Source organism: Hyaena hyaena, unplaced genomic scaffold (assembly GCF_003009895.1).
Source record: "Hyaena hyaena isolate Hyena2069 unplaced genomic scaffold, ASM300989v1 scaffold_41, whole genome shotgun sequence".
In the NCBI taxonomy this organism is placed as follows: domain Eukaryota; kingdom Metazoa; phylum Chordata; class Mammalia; order Carnivora; family Hyaenidae; genus Hyaena; species Hyaena hyaena.
Window position 1 is genome coordinate 1024464 of NW_024080673.1, and position 25592 is coordinate 1050055.

The window sequence follows — 25592 nt, forward strand, 5'->3', positions numbered from 1 at the left end:
TCTATATCCTGTCAAATTATGCGAAATGAGATTTAAAAATAAAACTTATCTAAGTAAGTTGAAGAAATCTTTATTTTACAATATACTTAGGTGAAACGAAGGGCAGATCCCCACACAGAGCTATGTATATACAGAACTAAGAAGAACAAGAACAAGAGTAAAAACAATTTCATGACCAAACTGATAAGAAAAAGACTGCTTTCTTTAGTAGGAATTTGAACGATTGTCTATTTAGTTCTGAAGATGGTAGTATGTTGTTATTTCTGTCACAGGGTTACCCTGTTTACTTAGATCAACTATTTTTGTAGCTGTTCAAAGTCATCTTTTCTTACTGAAGGTGTCTGTACTTGGGTGTGAGAGTTACTCCAAAGTCAACTCTAAGGTTTAACCAAGGGCCTGGCAACTTTTCTAAGAGCAGCTGGATTCCCACACCAAATAGCATCGGCAGGCATTTCAGCTAACCTTAAGACTGTCTTACCTCTTTCTTTTATAGATGCCTGAATTTACTGCCCTGCAATCGCCAACTTCCCGCTCCATTGAGACACCCCAGTGGACACCGGGTTGTTGACATCCACAACACCACTGGTTCAAGGCTGGAGCGGGTAATCTGCCTATGAGGAAAAGGTAAGTTTGCATTTATTCAATGTGGAGCAGATCTCTAAGGTTTTCTGATTTACAACCTTCTTCATATTCCAGAAGATATAAAATAAGAATACAGTGTAACTTCAATGATCTGAATGTCTAGTTATAATTATGCTACTAATCCATTCTTTTTTAATTACATCATAAACATTACATTTAGCCAAACTTTTGATTACTTTGATAAAGAGAACCTTAAAGCTTTCTGACATCATTCATAGCATTCAAATAACTGAGGTTACACTGTATCGAAAACCTTAGAGAGTCATCAGTCGAAATGTTAGACAAAATGCCTGCTAATGTACATGTGTTTGGGTATCCAGCAGCTCTGAGTAATGTTGAAAGGTATTGGTTAAATGATTTTGAGTTCTATTCACCTTTAGTTCAGTCATCTTATGGTTGCTATCCTATTTGAGGTACAACTAATTGGGAAATGACTAACTGATGAGGATATTATTAAAAGAGTAAGGAATAAGCAGAGAAAAATTAAGTAAGATTCTCATTTGCAGATAAAATTATCCCTAAAGGAAGACAAGGTCCTTTTCAAAGATATCTATCTTCATTAACTTAATATTAATTGTAGGAATAAACATTTAAAAATTCTAGGTTCCACCAATGTATTTAGTTGAAAAAATACTATATGCAATGGATAAAACCAATTTTATACCCATAAACAATACGGCAGCTATCAAAGTAAAGGTCATTGTTAACAGAAGGCACATAAGTGAATAAATACAACCATGCAAATGAATAGTGCAGAGATAAGACCCTAGTAGCCATCTCTATCAAAATAACACTAGCATTCTTCACAAAGCTACAACAATTCTAATATGTGTATGGCACCAGAAAAGACCCTGAATAGCCAAAGCAATCCTGAAAAAGAAAACCAAAGATGGAGGCATCACAATACCAGACTTAAAGCTGTATTACAAAGCTGTAATCATCAAGACAGTGTGGTACTGGCACAAAAACAGACACTCAGATCAATGGAACAGAAGAGAGAACCCAGAAATGGACACATAAACCTATGACCAACTAATCTTTGACAAAGCAGGAAAGAATATTCAATGGAATAAAGACAGTCTCTTCAGCAAATGGTGCTGGGAAAACTGGACAGCGACATGCAGAAAAATGAACCTGGACCACTTTCTGAATACCATACACAAAAACAAACTCAAAATGGATGAAAGATCTCAACATAAGACAGGAAGCCATCAAAATCCTAGAAGAGAAAACAGGCAATAGCCTCTTTGACCTTGGCTGCTGCAACTTCTTACTTGACATGTCTCCAGAGGGAAGGGAAACCAAAACAAAAATGAACTATTGGGACCCCATCAAGATAGAAAGCTTCTGCATAGTGAAGGAAACAATAAGCAAAACTAAAAGCCAAGCAATGGAATGAGAAAAGGTATTTACAAATGACATGTCAGATAAAGGGTTATCGAAAATCTTTAAAGAATTTATCAAACTCAACACCCAAAAAACAAATCATCCAGTGAAAAAATGGACAAAAGACATAAATAGACACTTTTTCAAAGAAGACATCCAGATGGCTAACCAACACATGAAAAGATGTTCAACATTACTCATCATCAAGGAAATACAAATCAAAACCACAATGAGATACCACTTCACAACTGTCAGAATGACTAAAATTAACAAATCAGGTAACAACAGATGTTGGTGAAGATGTGGAGAAAGAGGAATCCTTTTGTTCTGCTGGTGGGAATGAGGACTAGCAGGGCCTCCCTGGAAAAAAGTATGGGGGTTCCTCAAAAAATTAAATATAGAACTACCCTATGACCCAGCAATTGCACTACTAGGTATTTATCCAAAGGATATAGGAGTGCTGATTTGAAAGGGGCACATGTACCCCAATGTTTAGGGCAGCATTATCAACCACAGCCAAAGTATGAGAAGAGCCCAAATGTCCACGGACTTATAAATGGATAAAGAATATGTGTTATTATAGAGTGGAGTATTGCTCAGCGATAAAAAAAAAAAAAAAAAAAGAAATCTTGCCATTTGCAACAACATGGATGGAACTAGAGTGTGTTATGCTAAGTGAAATAAGTCGGAGAAAGAAAAATATATGGAGTTCACTCATATGTGGAATTTAAGATACAAAACAGATGAATGTAAGGGAAGGGAAGCAAAAATATAAAAATAGAGAGGTAGACACTATAAGAAACTCTTAAATACAGAGAGCAAACTGAGGGTTGCTGGCAGGGTGTTGGATGCAGGTAAGGGCAAGAGGGGTGAGGGGCAATATGGAGGACACCTGGGATGAGTACTGGGTGTTACATGTAAGAGATGAATCACTAATTTCTATTTCTGAAATTATTACTACATTTTATGTTAACTAACTTGGATTTAAATAAAAATAGACCCTAAGAGAAGTATAGCTTCAAGAAAAGCAGAGAAGTAATTAATTTTAGCATTACCTAGGTCATTTGAAGCTGACTGCTGCTCGTTACCACAGACTCACTGCTGCCACATTATGAAATTGATATAGAAAATTCCAATAGGCAGATTACCACCAAAGTATAAATTTTAGCTGAACTTAATTAGTTGCTTTAGGACTAGTTTTAGAAACTGGCAGAGGAGGGGCGCCTGGATGGCTCAGTTGGCTGAGTGTCCAACTCTTGATTTCAGCTCAGGTCATGATCCCAGGGTCATGGGGTTCGAGGCCTGTTTTGGGCTCTGTGCTTAGCATGGAACCTGCTTAGGATTCTCTCTCTCTCTCTCTCTCTCTCTCTCTTTCTCTCTCTCTCTCTCTCTCTCTCTCCCCTCCCCGTCTTAAAAAAAAAAAAAGAAATAGGTGCTGTGTACATGTTAAAATTTTAGGTGCCTCTGCATTGAGTTTTTTAGTTCTAAATACCAGCACTGATGATGTAATGCATGAACACTATAAAGGTATCATCTTTTTAAGCAAATGGCTCCTCTCAACTCCTTATAAACCTTCCTCAGTTAATTGTACACAGCTCAAAAGGAGGAATATAGCATCATGGATAATACTATATTAACCAACAGCCCCACCTTCTTGAGATTTGTGGGAGAAAGAAGCAAAACCAGAGGTTGAAAGAATGGTAAAATGATGGAAGATAAATTGAAAGTGAGGGTATCAAACTTTGCCTCAAAAAAAAAAAAAAAAAAAGCAACAAATTTGCCTAAGATTGGTCACAGCTATCTAAATTACATTAATTAAAAAAATCTAAGTGAATGTTTTTGAAACATCACTGCTACTATGATTTCTAAAGTTTTTTTGTTTTTGCTTTTTTAAACCAGTCCTCATTCATCTGCCTTATTTTAGTCTAGACTGGTGCATTTTGTACCTGGTATGCTAAATGTATTTGTGGCCCTATTACGTAAGGTTGTCATAAAGCTGCTAAAACCGATGGGAAAACCTCAGATGAAAGGTGCTGTAGAAAGATAAAGTATGATCACACACATACTTAACAAATGCCTACATTTGTTGATACTTACATTCTTGTATTGCTAGTTTTGTTTACTATGACAGACTTCCCACTCTGATCAACATTGTGGTCTAATCCAAAGTAAGCAGCTACTCTGTGTAATAGCATCCTATGGTAAGATGTCATTGGGGGAAATTTTTTACGTGGAGACCTAGAAGTAGAAGAAAAACTAATTTAGTACATCAAGGAGAACGATGATGACAATTTGTTTTCTTGTTAAATGTCAGGACTTACTCATTATTACCAATGAAATCTAAAATTTCTTGTTCCAATTTCAACAGCATCATTCTGTCCCTGAAACAAAATATGAAGACTCTTATATATAAAACTTAACAATGAAATAATCATAAACCCTGATTATGGCTAATTTTTTTCCTAAAAACTGTACAATGAGGAGTATCACAAGCTTAATGCTAGAAAATATAGATGATTTCTAAAAAAGGAATATTTAAAAAAAATTAAAGATGACTGATTTTAGTTTAATTTCTTATGGACAATTTCAGACATATACAAATGTTAAGGGAACTATGTAATGAATCACAATGTAGCCTTTATTCAACTTCAACAATTATCAACACGTGGCCATTCTTAAAACAGATATTTAGATCTGCTGAGTGTAACTATATTGGAGTCTGTTCTGTTGATACGTGCATAATAAGAGCATGTTAATCTTTTATTTTCTTACTAAAGCTGAGAAATAGCAAGAAAACAGACATCTTTAGCTAGGTTCATGACTTTGTTATGCTAAACTCCATAGAAACAGTACTCTAAAGAACATGCAATGCCAGTAACAACAGGAATACTCCTAAGGGAATCTAATGCTAGCATACAGATGCAACTATAGCAGAGAAGTATGAATTACATACTAATTCTGACTCAGAAGGAGAAGCCTTTTCAAATCATTCTGTAAACTTGTATTATGTATTTTTAAGACTTAGGAAATTTTTGATCCAAAAATAAAAACGAACCCCAGGCCTTCAACATGAAAAATAAAGGGCTCTAGGGAGTACCTGCATGTGCTCCTTTATACCACTAGAGTCCTATTTAACGCATATATGCTGTAACAATAAATGGTATCACTACTCCCCAAAGGACTTCTTTGCTCACATACCAAGAACATGGCTCAAAAGAGTATTCTTGTGCTCACTGGAAATTTCATGTGCTTGAGAAACGAACAAACACACACACCCAGAGAATCTTAAAACCAGAAGTAGCTTCTCAGATCATTCAGTTCCATCTCTGATCAAGAAAACTAAGCCAAAGGTTAATGTTTCCCTCTCAAATAAGTAATACATAGTCTGTCTCAGACTCTAACAGAGCAGAGAATCTATTGCCCCTGCTTAAGCAGCCTGAAAGTCTATACTATACACCAGCACTGAGTTTTTTTTTTTTTTAATGTTTTTTATTTATTTCTGAGAGAGAGAGCGTAAGCAGGGAAGGGTCAGAGAGAGAGGGAGACACAGAATCTGAAGCAGGCTCCAGGCTCTGAGCTAGCCGTCAGCACAGGGCCCGATGCGGGGCTCAAACCCACGAACCATGAGATCATGACCTGAGCCGAAAGTCGGACGCTTAACCGACTGAGCCACCCAGGCGCCCCAATCAGCACTGAGTTTTGACCCTTCCTCTTCATTGCAAAGAAGTCTCATAAAACAAAGTGATACTTTTGACCATACATTTTTCTCTTGAAAAACCAAGAGAAAAACATGCCTACCTGGTGACTACAAACACAAAGGTCAAACGGGATTACATTTTAAAACAAATTCTAGCAACATTCAATTCTGCCCCCAAACCTGGTTCTCCTTTAGAATTCCTCAACTCAGTAAGTGGCACTATCTTTTATTCAGCATAAAAGAGTAAGAAGCATTTTTGGCTTGCTACAGTCCCTTTTCTAATTCTCCTATGCAGTTAACTACTACTGCAAGTTTTTTTTTTTTAATTCTTTTAATGCTTATTTTTGAGAGAGACAGAGAGAGACAGAGTGCAAGCAGGGGAGGCGCAGAGAGAGAGGAAGACACAGAATCTGAAACAGGCTCCAGGCTCTGAGCTGTCAGCACAGAGCCTGACGTGGAGCTTGAATCCATGAGCTATGAGATCATGACCTGAGCTGAAGTGAGATACCCAACCAATTAAGCCACCCAGGTGCTCCACTAATGCAAGTTTTACCTACCTTCTACCAACTTTTCTTTTATTTCCACTGCTGCTAGCCTGGATTCAAGCAAGCAGGATCTCTGGCTTGACTACTGTAACAGCAGTCTATTGTTTCTCTGTGTCTTCCCTCATTCCCTCCTTATCTATTCTACCTGGAACAGCCCTAATGATCTTTTAAAAACATGTGTGACAGGGCACCAGGATGGCTCAGCTGGTTAAGTGTCCAGCTTTGGCTCCGATCATGATCTCACACTCCGTGAGTTCAAGCCCCACATCAGGCTCTGTGCTGACAGCTCAGAGCCTGGAGCCTGCTTTGGATTCTATGTCTCCTACTCTCTGACCCTTAACTGCTCACACTCTGTCTGTCTCTCTCTCAAAAATAAACTTTAAAAAACAACAACACATGTGTGACCACATGTTATTGCCTTGATTAAATATTTATCACAGGCTTCCCACTGCTCTGATATTAGAAATAAACATCTGTAATGGGGCCTACAAAGTAAGCATGATTTGGTCTTTACCTCTTCAGACTCATCTTCTCCTTAATAACAAAACTCTTATCATTTTGGTTATCTCTGTCTTGCCAAGCTCCTTCCTGTCTCAGGTTACTTGAACATGTTTTCCTTTGCCTCGAACAACTTCCTATTTCTTAGAATCTGTTTCTTTCATACTTTTCTTTAAAAGCATTTGATACAATTATCTTTGTATAGTTATTTGGACTGTATAAAGAGCTCAACAAATGTATCTAAATGGAATCAAGTAATCAAATAATTTCACTCATAAAGTGTTTTAATTTTTTCCCTGAAAGTTTTATAGGAAATTTTTACTTCACTGAGATTTTTACTCCTCCCCTCCTCCCCATCCCCACAAAAGGACTTATCTGTATAATTATAAGACCCTCTTTTCATCTAACCTTTTGAGCGCAACATGTCTTGAGATTATCTAATTCTCAGTAACTTTCCTTATGCATTTTATTTTATATACTTATTGTTTAAAAAAATGGAATCTGAGGCAGACAATTTATTAAGCATTCATGAAACAGTACTTTCAAGTTGATCTTCTGTTTCACAGGTAAATGCAAACATATAATAAAAGTAGTAGATCAATCGCTTTTAAAACCAATATGGAGGTTAAAACACATGAATAAAAGCAATTATATCTACAAAAATCAATCACAAAATATATGGATGTAAAATGTGGTATCATATATATCAAACATGGGGGGTAGTAGTAAGAATTTACTACTATTAGAATGTGTTCAAACTTAAGTGACCATCAACTTCATATAGACTGCTAGACGCATGTTATATATGGGCACAGCAGTAACTACAAATCAAAAACCTACACTAAATGCACACACACAAAGAGAAAGGAATCTAAGCATACCACTAATCAAAGTCATCAAAGCACAAGGGAAGAGAGCAAGAGAAAAAGAAAGGAAATGAGAACTACAAAAATGACCACAAAACAATTAACAACAAAAAAAAGCCTTTAAGTATATCCCTATCAATAATTACTTTAAATGTAAATAGACTAAATACTTCAATTAAAACACATAGGGTAGGTGGATGGATAAAAAAATAGGATCCATCTATACAGTGTCTAATTTCAGACCTAAAAATACATGCATACTGAAAGTGAAGGGATGGAAAATGACCATGCAAATGGTAACAGGAAAAAAAAAAAAAAAAAAAAAAAAAAAAAAAANAAAAAAAAAAAAAAAAAAAAAAAAAAAAAAAAAAAAAAAAAAAAAAAAAAAAAAAAAAAAAAAAAAAAAAAAAAAAAAAAAAAAAAAAAAAGGCCAGGGTAGGAGTACTTATATCAGAAAAGATAGGAAAAAAACAAAATTTGCTTTCTGTTTTTCAACAGTAGGTAAAAGATCTGTGAAATGTGTTTCAGTGAATGTACTGCCACTGAAAAGAAATTTCTGTTACTCTATGAAAGAAAAATCTAACAATTTTACTAGCCATTGATGCATATTCAGGCTGTTTTTCCTTTTTTCCCCCCTTTCACATGTAGATCTATGGATTGCAGAGGATTTCTAATCATTATCTGGACCACTTACAAAATAAAATAAGCCCTCCTGCCTAGTTTACTAAACTTTTAGTTACTAAGAAGTATAACTTGTTAGAAAAATAAGACTGGTAATTTCCCTAAATTCTTAAGATTTACATTTCCTGCCTTTTATCCACCATAGCTTAGCCCAGGCTTCCTGTAGTCTGTAATCAAGGTTAGATAATGTTGGTGATGATCATAAGTTAGAAGATAATAATCCTTTACAGAAGCACTGCATATAGGACTCTAACACATCCACAAATTTCTGAAGGCATAGGTTTAGCAAATGAACCTAAAAGTGGGCATACTTAGTGAAATCATTATATAACCTTTTAAAAGGAACCAATGTATGCTATTATTTAAAAAATAATAAGAACAGGGATCTCAATCAAACTAATACATAAGCTCCTACCTTAATCAAAGAAGGAACAATCTTTTAGTTATTATACCAGAACTTTTCATCACTCCACTAGTCATTATACCAGAAATAACTTTAGAGACCCTATATGCAACAAGCATACCAGTGGTTAAAAAAAAAAGGCAGAAACAATAATGCTTCCATGTGACCACCCCCACCTTTCCAACATTCCATATAAGCTTGGTCAAAATTCTGTAACAGATAATGACTAGTTAGTACAGCCTCTGCAAATACTTCTTGCAAACAGTAATTCCAGATAAACTGTTACTTAACATCTGGAGTTAAGTTTATTTATTTGGCTGAGAATAAGACAAAGATTTAATGATGATAAGAAAAATTCTGAAATGAAAGGTTGACTAAATTTCTGTATCACTAAAAATAAATCTGCTTAAAATCTAATAGAATTCTCTGAGCAATATTCAATCTTGAAAGTTTCAGTGGAAACTCACTATACTTATACAACATTTGTACCATGTAGATCTGGCAACTGTGTTTTCATTGAGAGAACATGGAGTCATAAGTTATTTCTTATAAAAACCTTTTTTCTCACAAAATTTAACATTAGCTACAACTTTCGAAACCATATCGACATTAGTAATAACTTATACATTAGCCATTATTTATGCTTATTCAAATATACATGCATACATAACTAAAAAAAAAGGACTGATAATGCTACAACATGGATGAAACTTGAAAATACTATGCTAAGTGAATGAGGCCAGTCCACAAAAGACATACACATGATTTCATTCATATGAGATGTCCAAAACAGGAAACTCTGTAGAGATATAAAGTAGAGTAGAACTCAGAGCATAGAAAGGTGGTAGCTAAAGAATAGGGGGTTTCTTTTTGGAGTGATGAAAAGTTCTAAAATTGTCTGCAGTGGTGGCTCTACATATCTGTAAACATACTAAGAACCATTAAATTGTACACTTAAAAATACATATGCAGATAACTTTAAAACTTTTATATTTTAGAAGCAGAGAACTGTACAACAGAAAAAAATCTGGGATGTATAAAAATAGATTCCTAATTGTTATTCTTACTGAGGTCTCTCCTATGGGTTCAGAGAAATGAAAAATCCATCCTATCTTGCTTTATGGAAATTAGCTAGGTATTTCCTACCCCCAACCCACTGAGTTCTGGTTTCCCCCATCCCATCCCAAATGAAACAATTTGTTAAAATAGCCACGATCTTCCTAATTTCTTAATCTAATGGACTGGTTTTGGTACTTCTATTTTCATGTCCCTGTGTTATTTTATCTTCCATTAAACAGCTGCCCCCATTCGATCTCTTGCCCAACTTCTACGATAAATGTTCTCATGATTCTTCTGTTTTTAGAACTTAGTCTCTTCCTTTCTCATCTACCTTTTCTATATTGTCTCTCCACAGAATTTTTCCCTTATTTACTTCATCTCTTAGGGCAAATTCATCCTTCTCAAGCTTCATCTCTACTAATGACTCCTAATCCTATTAGTCAGGTCTCATATACTTGAAAACCAGAGCCTTTTAACTGCTGAGAGACCACATCTCCTGTTTTTTCATCAGCCATCTCAAACTATACTTAGAACGTGCCCTATTCCATTCAGGCTTGCCCCTCACCCACTTTCTCAGTTAATGGGACTGTCATGCTAGCCAGAAACCTAGTAGCTATTCTGTTCTACTCTATCACCTCACATCAAATGATCACTAGGTCCCGCCTTGATACTTCCTGAGGATCTTCAAACATGTCGTTTCCTCTCTATTCTTCTCTATGGTGTTCTATCCATAGGACAATATATTCTTTGTTGGCCCCTCATTGCCAAAGTAATCTTTCTAAAATACAAATCTGATTACGGCATTACCCTACCCAAAATTCTTTAGTTACTCTTCAACTCAGCACCATATTCAGTACTTCTTAAATGGTGTGCTATTGACTATTTTTCTTTTCATCGTCTTAAAGATATCTTTAGGATCCCTGGCATCCCAGCAGCACTCCACACTCACTGGGATTCACCACCCTACAGCGATGGTACAATCCGAGCTCGAGAACAACTGGATATGGTCTGTCTTCATACCTCACCAATATTTTTCCCATCACTTTCTAGAATCCCTTGCCACATTCCTCCCTGCTAGACTTTCCTTGGACATACTACTTCCTCTCTCACACTATTGTGCCTTGGTCTGTGCACTTCTATCTATCCTAAAATGCCTTTCTCATGTTTCTCTATATGGATAGCTTCCACTTAAAGCAATATGAATTTAAGGCTCAGCCCAGGCATTACTTTTTCAGTGAAGCCTTCCCATATCCTATCAAAAAGAGGTTGGGGCTCCCTCCTTGTGTTTTTATAGCACCTCCAAAAACTTTTACAACCTCAATTCGATTTTAATTATATATTCTATGTGTTTTCCTAGCTCAGACACAGTGAATACTTTAAGATAGGGATTATATCTTCATCTTTCTATCTACAGTGTTTTCAGCACAAAGCTTGGAACATGACGGATGCTCAGTAAATGCCTTTTTAATGAACTAATGAATTAATCATTCTGTTGTGACCACCACTGAGGAATAAACTTGAACTGAAGAAAAAAAAAGTCAGGCAGACTTGTCTTATTTTCTCTTCACTCTATACTATACTCCTTCAGCCCTGTATACAAGGAGATCACTTTTCATTTTGGTGGTTCTCTTTCTGGGGTTTATGTTAAACGTACAACAGAAAACCATGATGATACTGAATACAATAAATCTTTAATGAAAATAAAGATGATCTTGAAGCATGACATGAGATAAGCCTCAAAGAGACTACAGAGAGTTATTCCTGTTATCTTCCACATGCATATACCCAAAGAAAGTGTTTTACTTTCATTTTAATGGATGTTAAAGAACTCCACTCTGGGAAGCTAATATCTGGAGGTGGGATTCTTAGCCTTGGAGTTTTCTAGCCCATGAAAGTGTTTGGCAGATATTTGGTAGATAAGACTTTTGGTGGGGAGAAGGCCACAAAGGGGTCAATGACCTGCCAGAAAGTTAGCATGTGTTCATTCATTAGTACTCTGGCAACACAAAGGGTTTCACAGTGACCCATATAAGGACCTTAAAAATCTTTAGGTTGAAGGTTAATACACAAGAACGAACAAAAATTCTGCAGTCAGCTAAGTTCAAAAACTCAAAATGAATACACTAAGCTCTTATTTGGTTGAGTGTATAATTTTAAGGGAATTTTTTTTTCTTTTCCACAATTCATTATTACCTCTCTACCTCAATTTTGACTCTCAATTAAGAGTCAAAATATCTTGATGATTCTGTATTTCCAAAAATTCCTACAAAAAGGATGAATTGTTTTTATATCACGGGACATGAATAATGCAAAAAAAAAAAATTATACATGTGCATACAGTAGACCAACGACATCTTAGCCCTAGGAAACTAAAATGTTTCTGGTGTACTTTAAACACTGCAATCTTATTCTAATATTCTAACTCAGTAATGAAAACAAACACAGCAAAATTATGGTACTCCAAGCAATGTAAACTTATAAATTTAATTTTTACCTGGGATTGTTTTTTAATGTATTTACTAAAAATTCATGTAGATCTATGCCAGTTGAATCAGTGTATTCTTGACTGGAATCTAAAAAACAATAACACAAAAAACCAGTATAAAGTAGTTTGAAAACAAATCCTTTTCCCTTTCACACATGATGCATATTTTTAAAAGAATGAGATGCCCCACATGGGAAAAAAACTGATAAGGAAGGCAAAGGGAATTTATGATGAACTCAGATGACCACAAGCTTTCTACTCCCATATCATGAGCATGACATATATTTATATAACTGCATGTACATGCATATTCTTAAATATTTTTCTCTCACACATGCCATGCCAGTTCAATTTACTCTAAAGTCTTTAAAGACCCTTTTATATACTCACCACAATTCTCATCATCAAAAATGCCTCAAGTGAAAAATTAGAATTAAATAACTATCCATATTTAGCACAAATTAAGACAGCTTAGTTCAGTTATGAATATAAGTAGAGGCAGTAATTTAGAGGTAGGAAGGAACTCTAGTTCTGAAAGAGTTATTTAGATTTAATCAAGTCTATCACCAAAGGCTTGCTTTCAAAACAGTTTTTCAAATATTCATGTTTAAGTTCTTCCCCTTAAATGTAATATACTATTTGTAATACTGGCCAATGTAACTGGTTTTATAAAGAAGTACTGTTATTGACTTGAAATACTAGATGATGAAGTTCCTTGAAATCTGTTATAAAAGATCAACCTTCTGGGTTTCTAAGAATACTCTTACTGGATACTGAATATTTTGGAATCAGCTTGTTGTATCATACAGAATTAAAGAGTAATATTATTTTTAGCAGAATCAAGTATTCAAATTATACTGTTCTAGTCTTTCATTAGGACAGACCAATTAGAGGTCAAAACAGTGATTCTGCCTCAGTGATTCTGGCATATGTTGCAGTTTTTTAGTTAAAGCATCTTAGTGATATTCAGAATCGTGTTATGCCATTTTGCCCAGATGAGCAAATTATTTTGACACCCTTTCAGTCTGTTATCAGTTTTACTAGAGATATACTATATATAAAGTTTCAAGGGATAAAGAATAGAATAATTGACGGTAAAATTAAAATTTTGTTTGAAAACAGAAGTAAATTGCAAACCTCTTGATAACATTTTTCTGGGCAACTTATCACTGGCTTTTTCTTTTTCTGCTTCATCTTTTGAGGGCTTCTCCTCTTTTTCAAATGATTGCGTTAACTGGATCTGAATTTTCTCCTGTTGGAAGGCAAAATCAGTTATAAATGAAAATATAAAACAATTCAGTTACTACCACACATTTATATTTTTTGAGTGACACAAAACTGTTTGGAGAAAAAGGATAAAGATTTTTATGTTAACCAATTAGATTCTCATACTGGACAACTTAATATTTTACCATTTTTATCAAAGTCTTGATAAAAAAATGTTAAAATTAATGTTTTGAGTTCAATGTATCAATTTAAACATATCCTCAAAATTACTTTAGAGAACATAAATATTTTCTATATTACTCTGAATGTATCTACTTATAATAAAAACACTGGAAGGTCAGAAGCAAGGTCTTCTTAGCCTATTTTTGTACTGGAGATACCATGAAAAGAATAATGACCATCAATCATGATGAGTGAGTGTCAAGTCAACACTTAACCAAAAAAAGTATTTTGAGTATCCATTATAATCTCACACTCTTCCATTCTCTTGCCATATAAAAATATAAGTACAAACTTTCCAAAACCAAATCCACACATCTGATTATTTTCTATTTATGACTGATGTATTACTGTTCCCCCTTCAATCACAATGTTTTAGAAAGGTTTCAAACAAGATTGTTTTCCTTCTGTATGTATAAAATTTAATATTGTAAAGTAACCATATTCTATAAAACAGAAAAAGAGAAAGAATTCTACATTCCATTTCATTTCAAAAATAACAACATTACATGTAATTTCAGAACCCAAAGAAAACACTGGAAATTAATTTACATAACCTAAAAAGGTAAAAAAATAAAAATAACAACAAAGAAAAATCACAAAGCTCTGTTTATTCAGGCAAAGTCACAAAGGAAGAATAATTTCCAGACCATTTCTACTAAAGATGGAGGTATGACCTTTTTGTAGACTGAATGATAATTATTTAGTGATGAAAAACACTGATCAATTACTTCACTTTTCTCGGTGACGGCTGTGGTGGAGATAGATATAATAAGTCAACATCAAAAAGGATATAAATTTCAGGAGTTGAACTTGCAGGCACAGAATTTTATTAACCTTTTTTTTACCCATGTAATTTAGGGTTGCTGACTATTTTCATCTCTTTTTTTCTTTTGCTTCCTATTTCATCTCAGTTCAAATTTGTGCTTAGAATATAGGGCAAAAGCTCTGCACTGGCAATTTTTACTAGAATGATGAACATCTGGCTTTATGCCATCCTTTGTCTTGCCTACCAAACTTCATATATTAATCAACTTCATACATTCATCAACTGGTAAGTCATTTTTCTCATTATGACTCATTTTCTAATCCACTTTCTTTATTCTATATCTAAATGTAAAACAGATATTTAAAAATGAATCCCAGAGCTATCTTTCAGTAGTAGAATATTACAGAAGCTTTCCTGACTTAGAGACCTTACTGCTAACTCAAAAATAATCTGTAGAATCCAGGTTGGAAGAGTTCAAATTTAGGCCTTCACTAAAAGCCGCTTCACTGAGTATCAGATTTCATTCCTAAATTCCCTTCCCAAAGCCTTACATTTTAATTACAGATATTAAACTATTTTATCAAGATGAACTGTATTTAAAAATACAGTAGGCTTCACACACCATACACTAAAAGGCCTTGCTTTTAGTAGCAAATAAACAAGACATATTAAAAAACCCAGTATTCCTTTTAAATAGACTCTTCTGACTATAAATAACTGGAAGGATAGCAACATCTCCACAGGAAGCTGTAATTTCTTTACTCTTCATTCTGTCATTGACATCTGTTATTGAGGTCACTTCCCTCTCATAAGCTCTCATCAGACACAAGTGACATCTCTTTTTTAATTGCTTCTCAAACTTTTGACTAATGAGTTTTATTGCAGATTAATTTCTCAAAAATCACATTCTGAAGTAGGCATTATTAATGGCAAAGTGTCTCTACTGCCGAGAATTAGATACTAGCATATTTCATGAGAAACAGTTTATTTTCTAACTCCCATTCACATGCGATTTAGTTAATTCAAGACTTGGAAGAAGATGACTTTCTACCAAAAGGAATAAATATCTTTTCCTCAGAGACAATAATAACATAATAATGGGTTATTATCTGAAAATAAAAAAAAAATTATTGTATCCAAGAGAAAGTGAGAAAGAACCTATGAAGTGTAATACTGAACTCTGGCATAAACACCTTATTCATCATTCATATGCTATAACTTAGTTTTTGAACTTTATACAAACACAAAAATTATGTGTTCAATAATGTATAACATCAATATACAACATACACTCTAGATATTAATTTTTTCACATGAATTTTCACTAGACATATGTATGGAATTTTCCCTCCAGTATTTTTCAGATCAGGTTAAAATGTACAAAGATCACATCATCCTTTTTCTCATAAAGTATGCAGTTTTCTTTATTAATAGTCTAATGATGAATGGCCCTTTTCATTTCTTCAATATCTTTGGACTAATTCCAGGAGGCCAAGATGGTCTAACAGTTTGGTCAATGGAATGAAGAAGTGAATTTTCAAAAGACATTACAATATCCACTGCTCCCCCTTGTATAGGTGTATTCTTTACTCTGACCTGTATAAAATAAATTTTAAGACTGCTATTTCAAAAAAAACAATTTCATTGATTTCTTCCAAAGTACACCATAACCCTCTAGCCTTATTAACAACCACGTAAAAGCCAAAGGTTAACATTTAAAAATGTTCTCTAGGCAATAGTTCTTAATAAAACATTTTGATTGTATTTCTGCTTCTTGCTAGAAAGTTCATTATTACTAAAGCATATATATTTTATAGAATAAATACATAGAGCTATCTATGTAGTTAAATCTTAAATAAACATCCTAAAATTTGAACCCTATGTTCCTGACACTTGAACAAATTTCAAAAGAAACTAATTTTTGTACATTCTTCAATGATAAAAAATAATTTATTTTCAAAACCTTCCTTTTCTTGTATTTTGGAAACAAAGAAATGAAGTGCTTTTAAAAAACCCAACATGTTCTGAATATGTGACAACTATCTTTCATATCATATCATTCATTTCATATGAAGCTTTTGAGGGCATCAGCTTCTAAATCAAGGTAAAGTATAATAGTTTTTTTGGGGGGGAATTAATAAATGTACAATTGGCATTTATAAAAAAAAAAAAAGACGTACAACCTGCCATGGCCTTTTTTTTTAACCCTTTCCGCATTTTAGTTACAGTTTCTTAAATAACTCAGCAGTTGCTTCAATTCTTTGAAAATTATTATTGATATAGAAGAGGATATCGGGCTGCTCAAACTCTGAAGTAGAACAAACCACCCAACAGGCAGTTATCACACTGATAAAAACATTGGTTAAGGGTCCTAAATTATTTATGGATAAATGTCCAAAGGTAACATGAGACAAAGATCAGTGCATAGCTAAAATTATTAGAAAAGTAAAGTCATGGCATTAAAAAGAATATATAAAGGCAAACAGAACCATTTGCTTGAACCTCTGTTATTTGATATTTTATAAGTACAGACAGAAGAGAAATTAGAAGTATTAAACTATTATAGCCAACCTAACTAGAAAACTGTCTTCAGCACGCATTCAGGTTAATAAGTAAAATAATATATCAAGCCAAAGTCTTGGGTAGTCTTCTCTTCACACACAAGCAGTAAGTGTTTAATAAATTTATAAACGCCAAAAAAAAAAAGGGGCAAATTTCATCACAATTATGCTAAGTAGAACTACTACTTTAATATAACTTTTCAATAGTAATTTATAATCCCTTAAAATCATATGCCCAGTTAATTCTATAATCTCTAAAATTTTCCAGAGACAAACCACTGCACCAAGTCTTAGAGTGAAGCAACAAGGTTTTTCCGACTTTTATCTGTATCTTCAGTGGTATTATAAAGAGTTTCACTCATTTAAAATAAAACAAACAAATGAAAACACATACATAATGCACACACATGCATATACAACTTTTATTTAACCTTATGAAAAAATACTCTCTAGGAAACAGGTTATTGTACCATGCCTTTAAATAACATTTTTTTTGTTTTTTGGTTTTTTTCTTTTTGTTTTTTTTTTACCTGGTTCTCCTGTGATATCTCTGCTGTAGGGGGTGGTGGAGATTCTTCACACACTGCAAGGCTCCGAACTAGCTTTAACTTTGAGCTCGACTAAAGAAAAGTATTTAAAATTAACACTACATTTCACAAATCTAGGGCATATCTAAAAGCCCCCTAGAGTTTAAGTTTCTTTATAGTTTCTGCCATGTATAAAAGTAGGTGAAATGCGCAAGTTAAATATATCATTAAACACCACTAAAACCTTTTGTTAAGAGGGAAAACAAATATAGTTTTGAAAACTATAGCAATAGCAAGAATGGAACTAATTCCAATTTCAAAAACCAAAGAATGGTAAGAAAGCCATTTTCTCTATAGACAGAGAACCATTAAAGATATAAAAGCAATGCACAAAAGCGACTAGGCAAGACAAAAACCCCAAATAAAACAAAATAAGCTTTCTGCCCCAAACAAAATATGACAAAACTAAACTGAATGCAGCGCTGTATGAAAATAAGGATTCATCAAGCATGAAGGAAGGCCCTTGGCATGCCAGCACAAAATATTTACTATACCTTAGACCTTTTTCCTGTCTGTCCAAAGGACTGCAATGGCCGCTGAACACACAAGAAAGAGCTGTATTAAATTTCATACTGAAATAAAAATGTTTGTTGCTTAATTCATAATCCTAAACCACAGAGAAACTATCTGCACAAAGTATTGGAAATGAGGAAGTCAAAGTTGGTGTTAAGTAAAAAAGTACTGATTCCTCCCAGAATCACACTTAACAGAATATTCTCTAAAACCCTTCTGTGAGTATTTTGGTATTTTCTTTAAGTCAGCAAATGGCCAAAACTTCCATTTAACTGAGCTAAGTGAACTTATAAAGTAACTAGATAGTACTAAAATAAAATATACCTCTTAAGTATTTGGTAACATATTACACTTAGCAAAGTTTAGGACACACACACACACACACACACACACACGAGGGATTTTAAGTAACTGCTTAGAAAAGTTGCCAAACTTACTAAGAATGTTATAAATGCACATTGAGTCACTACTGAGTCTTTTTAACACTATAAAGAAGTACATCACCAGTTTATTAATGATGGAATACTATTTGCCTGGTCTAGGATAAGGCAAAGAAGTAGAAAGAAAAGAGGGCAATTACAATATGCATTTAATTCACCATGACTGTGAGATCGCGTGACCTGGACACGTGCTGGGGCAACCAGTTCTAGTTTGTGATACCAGGCTTTGGTTTGGGAAAGCAGCTGAAGTGCCTGTGAACTGAAGTCAGAGAGGTATTTGTTTTGGTTTGGTTTTTTTTTTAACTTTTTTTTTAATGTTTATTTTTGAGAGAAGGTGAGAGAGTACAAGAGAGTGGGGAAGGGGCAGAAAGAGAGGGAGACATAGAATCCAAAGCAGCTCCAGGCTCTGAGCTGTCACCAGAGCCCAAGAAGGGGCTCAAACCCGTGAGATCATGACCTGACCTGAAGTCTGATGCCCAACGGACTGAGCCACCCAATGCCCCCAGATAGGTTTTAAACACACTTTACTTCTTCCCACATCCTTCCAATCTATGTCTCAACTCCAACCCCCAACAGGTATCTATCATCCACACACACTGAAAACAGGAAGCTAGACTGGTTCCAAACATAAAACAGGTAAAAAAAAAAAAAAAAAGTCCTTAATGCCTATGTTAGTATGCTTCACATATGAAAAAAAGAGCCAGTATCCCCTATAGTAATTGTTTATAGAGTTTTTATAGACTTATACATGTATTCACCAGCTCAGTTTTAATTCATAAGGAACCTTTGCTGACAATGAAGATAAGAAAAGAGGTAAAATTATCTCAATGTGACTTCATTTAATTAACATGTTCTGAATTCCTGCTTTTATACAAGACATTGCCAGGCACTGGGCTACAAAGATGAGTAAGACTGTTTCTGGTCTCAGGAAACTTAGAGTCCAAGTTCAGAATTACTAAACAGTCAAACGGAACCCAAGACCTTCAAACTACTACTTTGTGACAGACAAAATACTAAAGATGGACTCCCCATATTCCAATTCCCTATTTAATCAAACTCAAACTCATACTTAGACCTAGCTGCAAGGAACTAAGTTAAGCCAGCAAGTGGAATGATCTTGGAAGCAAATTGTTCCCCGAGTCTTCAGATTAGGGCCTAGACTGGCCAACACCTTTGATTATGGCTTTGTGAAACCCTAAACAAAGAACTTGGCTGAGCCCAACTTAGCTTTTAATCTACAGAACTATGAGTTGACAATTGGATGTTACTTTTAAGCTTCTAAATTTACAGTAATATGCTATGCTGCAAGAGAAAACTAATATACTACTACATAAGTAGATTATATAGTGCCAAACGGCCATTATTCAGTAAAAATTGGTTATACTTTCACTTCAAATAGCAAAGAACTGAAATTACATAATACATACACAACAAAGCAAAGAAAAACAAGTTCTGTTTATTAAAACAAATAGCCTTTGTTTTATATTTTGGTATCAATTTGACAGCCAGTATTGGCTTTAAACAGGAATTATTTTAAAAATTATCCTATTATTTAAAAAATGCTTTCACTTTTTCCTCAATTTTTTTTTAATTAGGGAAAAATATACATAAAACTTACCATCTTAACAGTTAAGTGTACATATCAGTAGTATTAAATACATTTACAATGTTGTGTAGCCATCACTACCAACCACATCCATAACTGTACATCTATTAAATAAAATTCCCATTCTCCTCTCCCCAGCCTCTGGCAACCACCATTCTACTTTCTGTCTTAATGATTCTGAATACGTTAAATACCTCATAAAAGTGAAAGCACATAGTATTTGCTTTTTGTGACTGGATTATTTCACTTGGCATAATGACCTCAAGGTTTATATATGTTGTAGCATATTGCAGTATTTCTTTCCTTTCTAAGGCTGAGTAATATTCGATTTTATGTATATACCAAAATGTGCTTACTCACACATTCATCTGTTGATGGATGCATGTGGGGTGATTCAATGTTTCAGTTATTGTGAATAATGCTGCTATGAACATGAATATACAAATATTTCTTCAAAATTCTTTTATTTTTTGGGGGGGGTACTTAAAAGTGATTTTGATTGATTATATGGTAATTCTATTTTTAATTTTCTGATTAACTGTTATACTGCTTTCTATTAGTGGCTATTCCATTTTAAATTCCTACCAAGACTGTACAAAGTTTTATTATTAAAAATTTTTTTTAACACTTATTCATTTTTCAGAGACAGAGTGCAAGTAGAGGAGGGTCAGAGAGAGAGGGAGACACAGAAACTGAAGCAGGCTCCCAGCTCTGAGCTGTCAGCACAGAGCCTGATGCAGGACCTGAACCCACAAACCGTGAGATCATGACCTGAGCCAAAGTTAGATGGTTACCCAAATGAGCCATCCAGGCACCCCTACAAGGTTTTAATCCCTCCACCTCTTGCTAACACTTGCTTTCTGGTGTTTTATATCCATCCTAATGGGTATGAGGTAGTATCTCATTGTAGTTTTTATTTGCTTTTCCATAGTGATTAATGATGATATGTATCTTTTCATGTACTTCTTGGACATTCACAGATCTTTGAGGAAATGTGTATTTAAGTCTTTTGCCCATTTTTGAATAGGGTTGTTTCATACTTGTGTTTTTAGGAATTCTCTATATATTCTGATTATTAATCACTTGTCAGAAACATGATTTATAATATTTTCTCCTAGTTTATGGGTTGCCTTTCTACTCTGTTGACAGTGTCCTGTAATGCGCAAATAAAAAATTTTTTTGGCAGACACTGCGGCCCTGGAATCACCTATGCCACCCAGCCATGGTCAACCCCACCGTGTTCTTTGACATCGCTATGGATGGTGAGCCCTTGGGCTGCATCTCCTTTGAGCTGTTTGCAGACAAAGTCCCCAAAACAGCAGAGAACTTCTGTGCTCTTTCTGGGAAGAGAGAATTCAGTTACAAAGGTTCCTGCTTCTACAGGATTATCCAGAGATTTATGTGTCAGGGTGGTGACTTCACATGCCATAAATGCACTGGTGGCAAATCCATCTACAGGGAGAAGTTTGATGATGAGAATTTCATCCTGAAGAACACAGGTCTTGGGGCGCCTGGGTGGCTTAGTCGGTTAAGCGTCCGACTTTCACTCAGGTCATGATCTCGCGGTTCGTGGGTTCGAGCCCCGCGTCGGGCTCTGTGCTGACTGCCAGCTCAGAGCCTGGAGCCTGTTTCAGTCTGTGACTCCCTCTCTCTCTGACCCTCCCCTGCTCACGCTGTCTCTCTCTCTCCCCTAGAAATAAATAAAACATTAAAAAAAAAATTTAAAAAAAAAAAAAAAAAAAGAACACAGGTCTTGGCATCCTGTCCATGGCAAATGCTGGACCCAACATGAACGGTTCCCAGTTTTTCATCTGCACCACCAAGACTGATTGGTTGGACGGCAAGCAAGTGGTGTTTGGCAAGGTGAAGGAGGGTATGAGCATCGTGGAGGCCATGGAGCACTTTGGGTCCAGGAATGGCAAGATGAGCAAGAAGATCACCATTGCTGACTGCAGACAAATCTGATATATTGGACTTATGTTTTATTGTAACTACTAGACCATTCCTTCTGTAGTTCAGGAGAGTGCTTTTCCAACCCCCTCTGCTCAGAATCCCCTAGAATCCCTGTGTTCCCACTGCAGTTCTGCAGTTTGTGTCCTCCTTAGCCCCCTCTAAGTTTAGCTGGATTGCAGAGTAGAGTTCATGATCATGAAATAAAAGCTAAACAACAACAGCAACAATTTTTTTTCATAAAGTTCAATTTGTCTTTTCTTCTGTTACCTGTGCCTTTGGTGTCATAGACAAGAAATGATTGCCAAATCTAATGTCATAAAGCTTTTGTCCCAAGTAATCACCTTCCACCCTTTTAGAAATTTTGATTTGTAGTCCACTTGATATTCTGATTAGAGTAAGAGAAGTTAGAAATATGCTTTACAAACACTGCATTGTTGCTACCTTGTGATATGGCTTTAAATGGATTGTATACAGAGAAAAAGTAACACTGGAATTAAGGCAATAACTACATATGCAAACCAAGCAAAGTACTCTTGACACAGCCCTTAGTAAATAGCTCTTTTGATTAGGTGATAATTGATATTGCTGCAAGCAGGTCAGTTATTGTTTTGAATGGCTTCATTCATTTAAAAAAATTCCTCCTACTGGCCCACAATAGTCAAAGGAAGTCTTTGCTAGTCTCCACTGGTGTCACTTGGAATCACTGTGCCTACAATATTCTGATATACCTAAATGAACATCTGTTTTATCTGTACAAGATTAATTTCTCCAGTGACCACGATCCTGATCAGGGTGGAGACACCTGTGTTAGTACATTTCATGGAATAGCAGTCTTTCAGTAAAAAAGCAAGGCAGTTCAGGGTACACTGCAAGACAGTCTTCAGACTGCTTTTTAACTCATGGCCAACACTGCTTAACAAATCTTGATTAGCCATCCTGGAATAAGCCTCCACGGTAGTTTTTAGCTGAGGGAAGATACTTATTGCAAGAATCATGTTAAAGCAAGATTCACATGTCCCTAGTCTCCCCAAACCTGTTTGACAGAGATGTGGAATATCTTCCTGAGCCAATTGGTAGTATGTATGCATATGAGCTTATTAGCATTTTATTTTCCCCTTCCAAAACCCATCCATCTTGAGGACACTCTGGCTATCTTCTCTGACTTTCATTTGCCAAGTCTCACTAATTAGGAAGCACACTCCACCCTTGGTCAGGAATGCCTCTTAGAGTGTTCTCATTTTTGCAAATATTGTAGCATTTACAAGACTCAACAAAAAGAGCTTGGGCTCATTGTAAAATGCACTGAAACACAGATGCTGCTTTTAGGGTAGTTGGGGCAAAAATAAGCTTGGGGAAAATGACCAGAGAGTTATCACTGCTCTGGAAAACCACATGGATGTAGAAGGCTGGAGGTGAGTCTTGGTTATGCCACTGGCTCTCCAGGTGACCCTGGCAAATCATTTCCATGGGTGTAGGTATCTGGAAAATGAAAGGGGTGCTCAGATAAACTCTGGGAACTTTAGTTGTGACTCTTTGTGTTTTATGAATTTAACTCCAAAATGGTGAGTCACTACCATGAGCATCTCTTGTGAACTCAGGATCTTTTTTGGGAGAAATGTCAATGGGATTAACAGAGAGAACCTCTCTTCCAAGGCACTTCTTCCTCAGGTTCTTAAAGGATGATGGTGGTGAAGAATACCTCCACAAATGGCCATGATATTCAAATAGAAACCCATCCACCCTGAACCCAAACACACTCTGTCTGGGTCTGGCACCAGAAGACTACTAATATAGACTTGTCTAAGATCTCAGCATCCACTGTTTTCTTGAAAGTGTGATATTCTCTCTGGTAATACTGAACCAGGCCAGTGGCTTTCCTATCATTGTCTGTGGGGCCATGATCAGCGTACTGCTACTCTGGGCTATGTGTGTTTCCACTGGAAACACCCAAGGTTCAGACAGTCTGGCTTCATTAATCATTTGGTTGGAGTAGCTTCCACAGTTTAATGGTTGTTTTCCTTTATTAGTGTTGTTGCTTTTGTCTTAGGCATCTTACAACCTCACTGTTCAAAGTATAGCCCAATACTGGCACCAGCTGGGAGGCTGCTGAGATGCAGAATTGTGGGGGTACCACCCCCACCTTCTTCAGTCTGTTTTGTGGCTTTGCAGTATTCAACCTTTGACTTCCTTTAAGCTGTCAACTTTTAACAGGTCTGGCAGCTCCAGCTCCATGGCCCCTTCTTTCTTGGGTGTGCAGATTGCAGCAGGTATCCTTGGGAGCAGGGAATGTCTTGGGGGTGGGGCTGGAGATGAGAAAACCCCCTTGGTGTCCTATCTAAGATATCACTGCCAAGTCCAATGATTCCTCCCTGTATTCTTCTAAGAGTTTCATAGTTTTGGCTCTTACATTTAGGTCTCTCACTGATTTTGTGTTAATTTTTATATATGGCATTAAGTAAAGCTCCAACTTCCTTCTTTGCATGTGGATATCCAGCTGTACCAGCACCATATGTTGAAAAGACTATCTTTCTCTATGGTATTGGCATGCTTTTCAAAAATCATTTGACTGGGGCACCTGGGTGGCTCAGTTGGTTGAGCGTCCAACTTCAGCTCAGGTCATGATCTAATGGTCTATGAGTCTTAGTTCCCCATTGGGCTCTGCACTGACACTGTGGAGCCTGCTTGGGATTCTCTCTGTTTGCCCCTCTCTTGCTTGCACATGCACTCCCCTTCTCTCAAATATTAAAAAAAAATTTTTAGAAAGTCATTTTACCACATATACAATGCAAGCATTTATTTCTGGGCTATATCATTCCATTGGTCTGGATGTTTGTCTTTATGCCAATATCACAGTCTTGATTACTGTAGCTTTGATGTAAGTTTTGAATTGGGGATGTTAGGGTCCTCCAGTTTTGTTCTTTTTTCAAAACCATTTTGGTGGGTGTGTAGAGGAGTGAAATGAGTAAAGGGGATCAAGAAGTATAAAGTTCCAGTAATAAAATAAGTTACACAGATGTTTTGAACATGGGGAATATAATCAGTAATATTGTATTAACTCTGTATGGGGACAAATGGTAACTAGATTTACTGAGTTATACATTTCACAATGTATACAAAGACTGAATCACTACATTGTACACCAGAAGCTAATATACTGTATGCAATTAATCTTCAATTAAAAAAAATTGTTTTGGCTATTCTGGGTCCTGGGAGGTTCCCTACAAAATTTAGAATGGGTTATTCTATTTAGACAAAATATGTCATTTGGATTCTGGTAAGGATTACATCAATCTATAGATCACTTTGGTTATTAACATTTTTACAATATTAAACTTTTTTTAAAAAATATTTTTATTTATTTCTAGGAGAGAGAGAGAGAGAGAGAGAGCGAGCAGGGGAGGGTCAGAGAGAGAGGGAGTCACCGACCGAAACAGGCTCCAGGCTCTGAGCTGGCA

At 35.5% G+C, this 25592-nt stretch overlaps 2 protein-coding genes across 10 annotated transcripts in view; one reads left to right on the forward strand and one right to left on the reverse strand.

Annotated features, from left to right (window-relative positions):
* Positions 1–25592, reverse strand: part of R3HDM1 (R3H domain containing 1) — a 205841-nt gene that overhangs the window by 92580 nt on the left and 87669 nt on the right. For 6 of the 9 annotated variants that reach the window (XM_039229932.1, XM_039229937.1, XM_039229935.1 and 3 more), the window contains exons 4-9: positions 18120–18161; positions 17569–17658; positions 13400–13514; positions 12272–12350; positions 4350–4409; positions 4126–4266 (exon numbers count right to left, since the gene is read on the reverse strand). In XM_039229932.1, coding sequence (XP_039085863.1) covers positions 4126–4266; positions 4350–4409; positions 12272–12350; positions 13400–13514; positions 17569–17658; positions 18120–18161 — 527 coding nt within the window. The remainder of the gene's footprint in view (positions 1–4125; positions 4267–4349; positions 4410–12271; positions 12351–13399; positions 13515–17568; positions 17659–18119; positions 18162–25592) is intronic. The other 3 variants (XM_039229938.1, XM_039229936.1, XM_039229931.1) reach the window with 2 other exon arrangements.
* On the forward strand, positions 21407–22149 carry LOC120230371 (peptidyl-prolyl cis-trans isomerase A-like). Its single transcript, XM_039229939.1, has 2 exons — positions 21407–21683; positions 21935–22149. The coding sequence occupies exons 1-2, from the start codon at positions 21407–21409 to the stop codon at positions 22147–22149; spliced, it is 492 nt and encodes a 163-aa protein (XP_039085870.1).

What these genes read in the sequence shown, in the direction of transcription:
- LOC120230371 (XM_039229939.1), top strand. Translation starts at nt 21,407, where the DNA reads ATGGTCAACCCCACCGTGTTCTTTGACATCGCTATGGATGGTGAGCCC. An exon ending in TTTCATCCTGAAGAACACAG is followed by an intron (nt 21,684 to 21,934) that starts GTCTTGGGGCGC and finishes AAAAGAACACAG; the next exon opens with GTCTTGGCATCCTGTCCATG.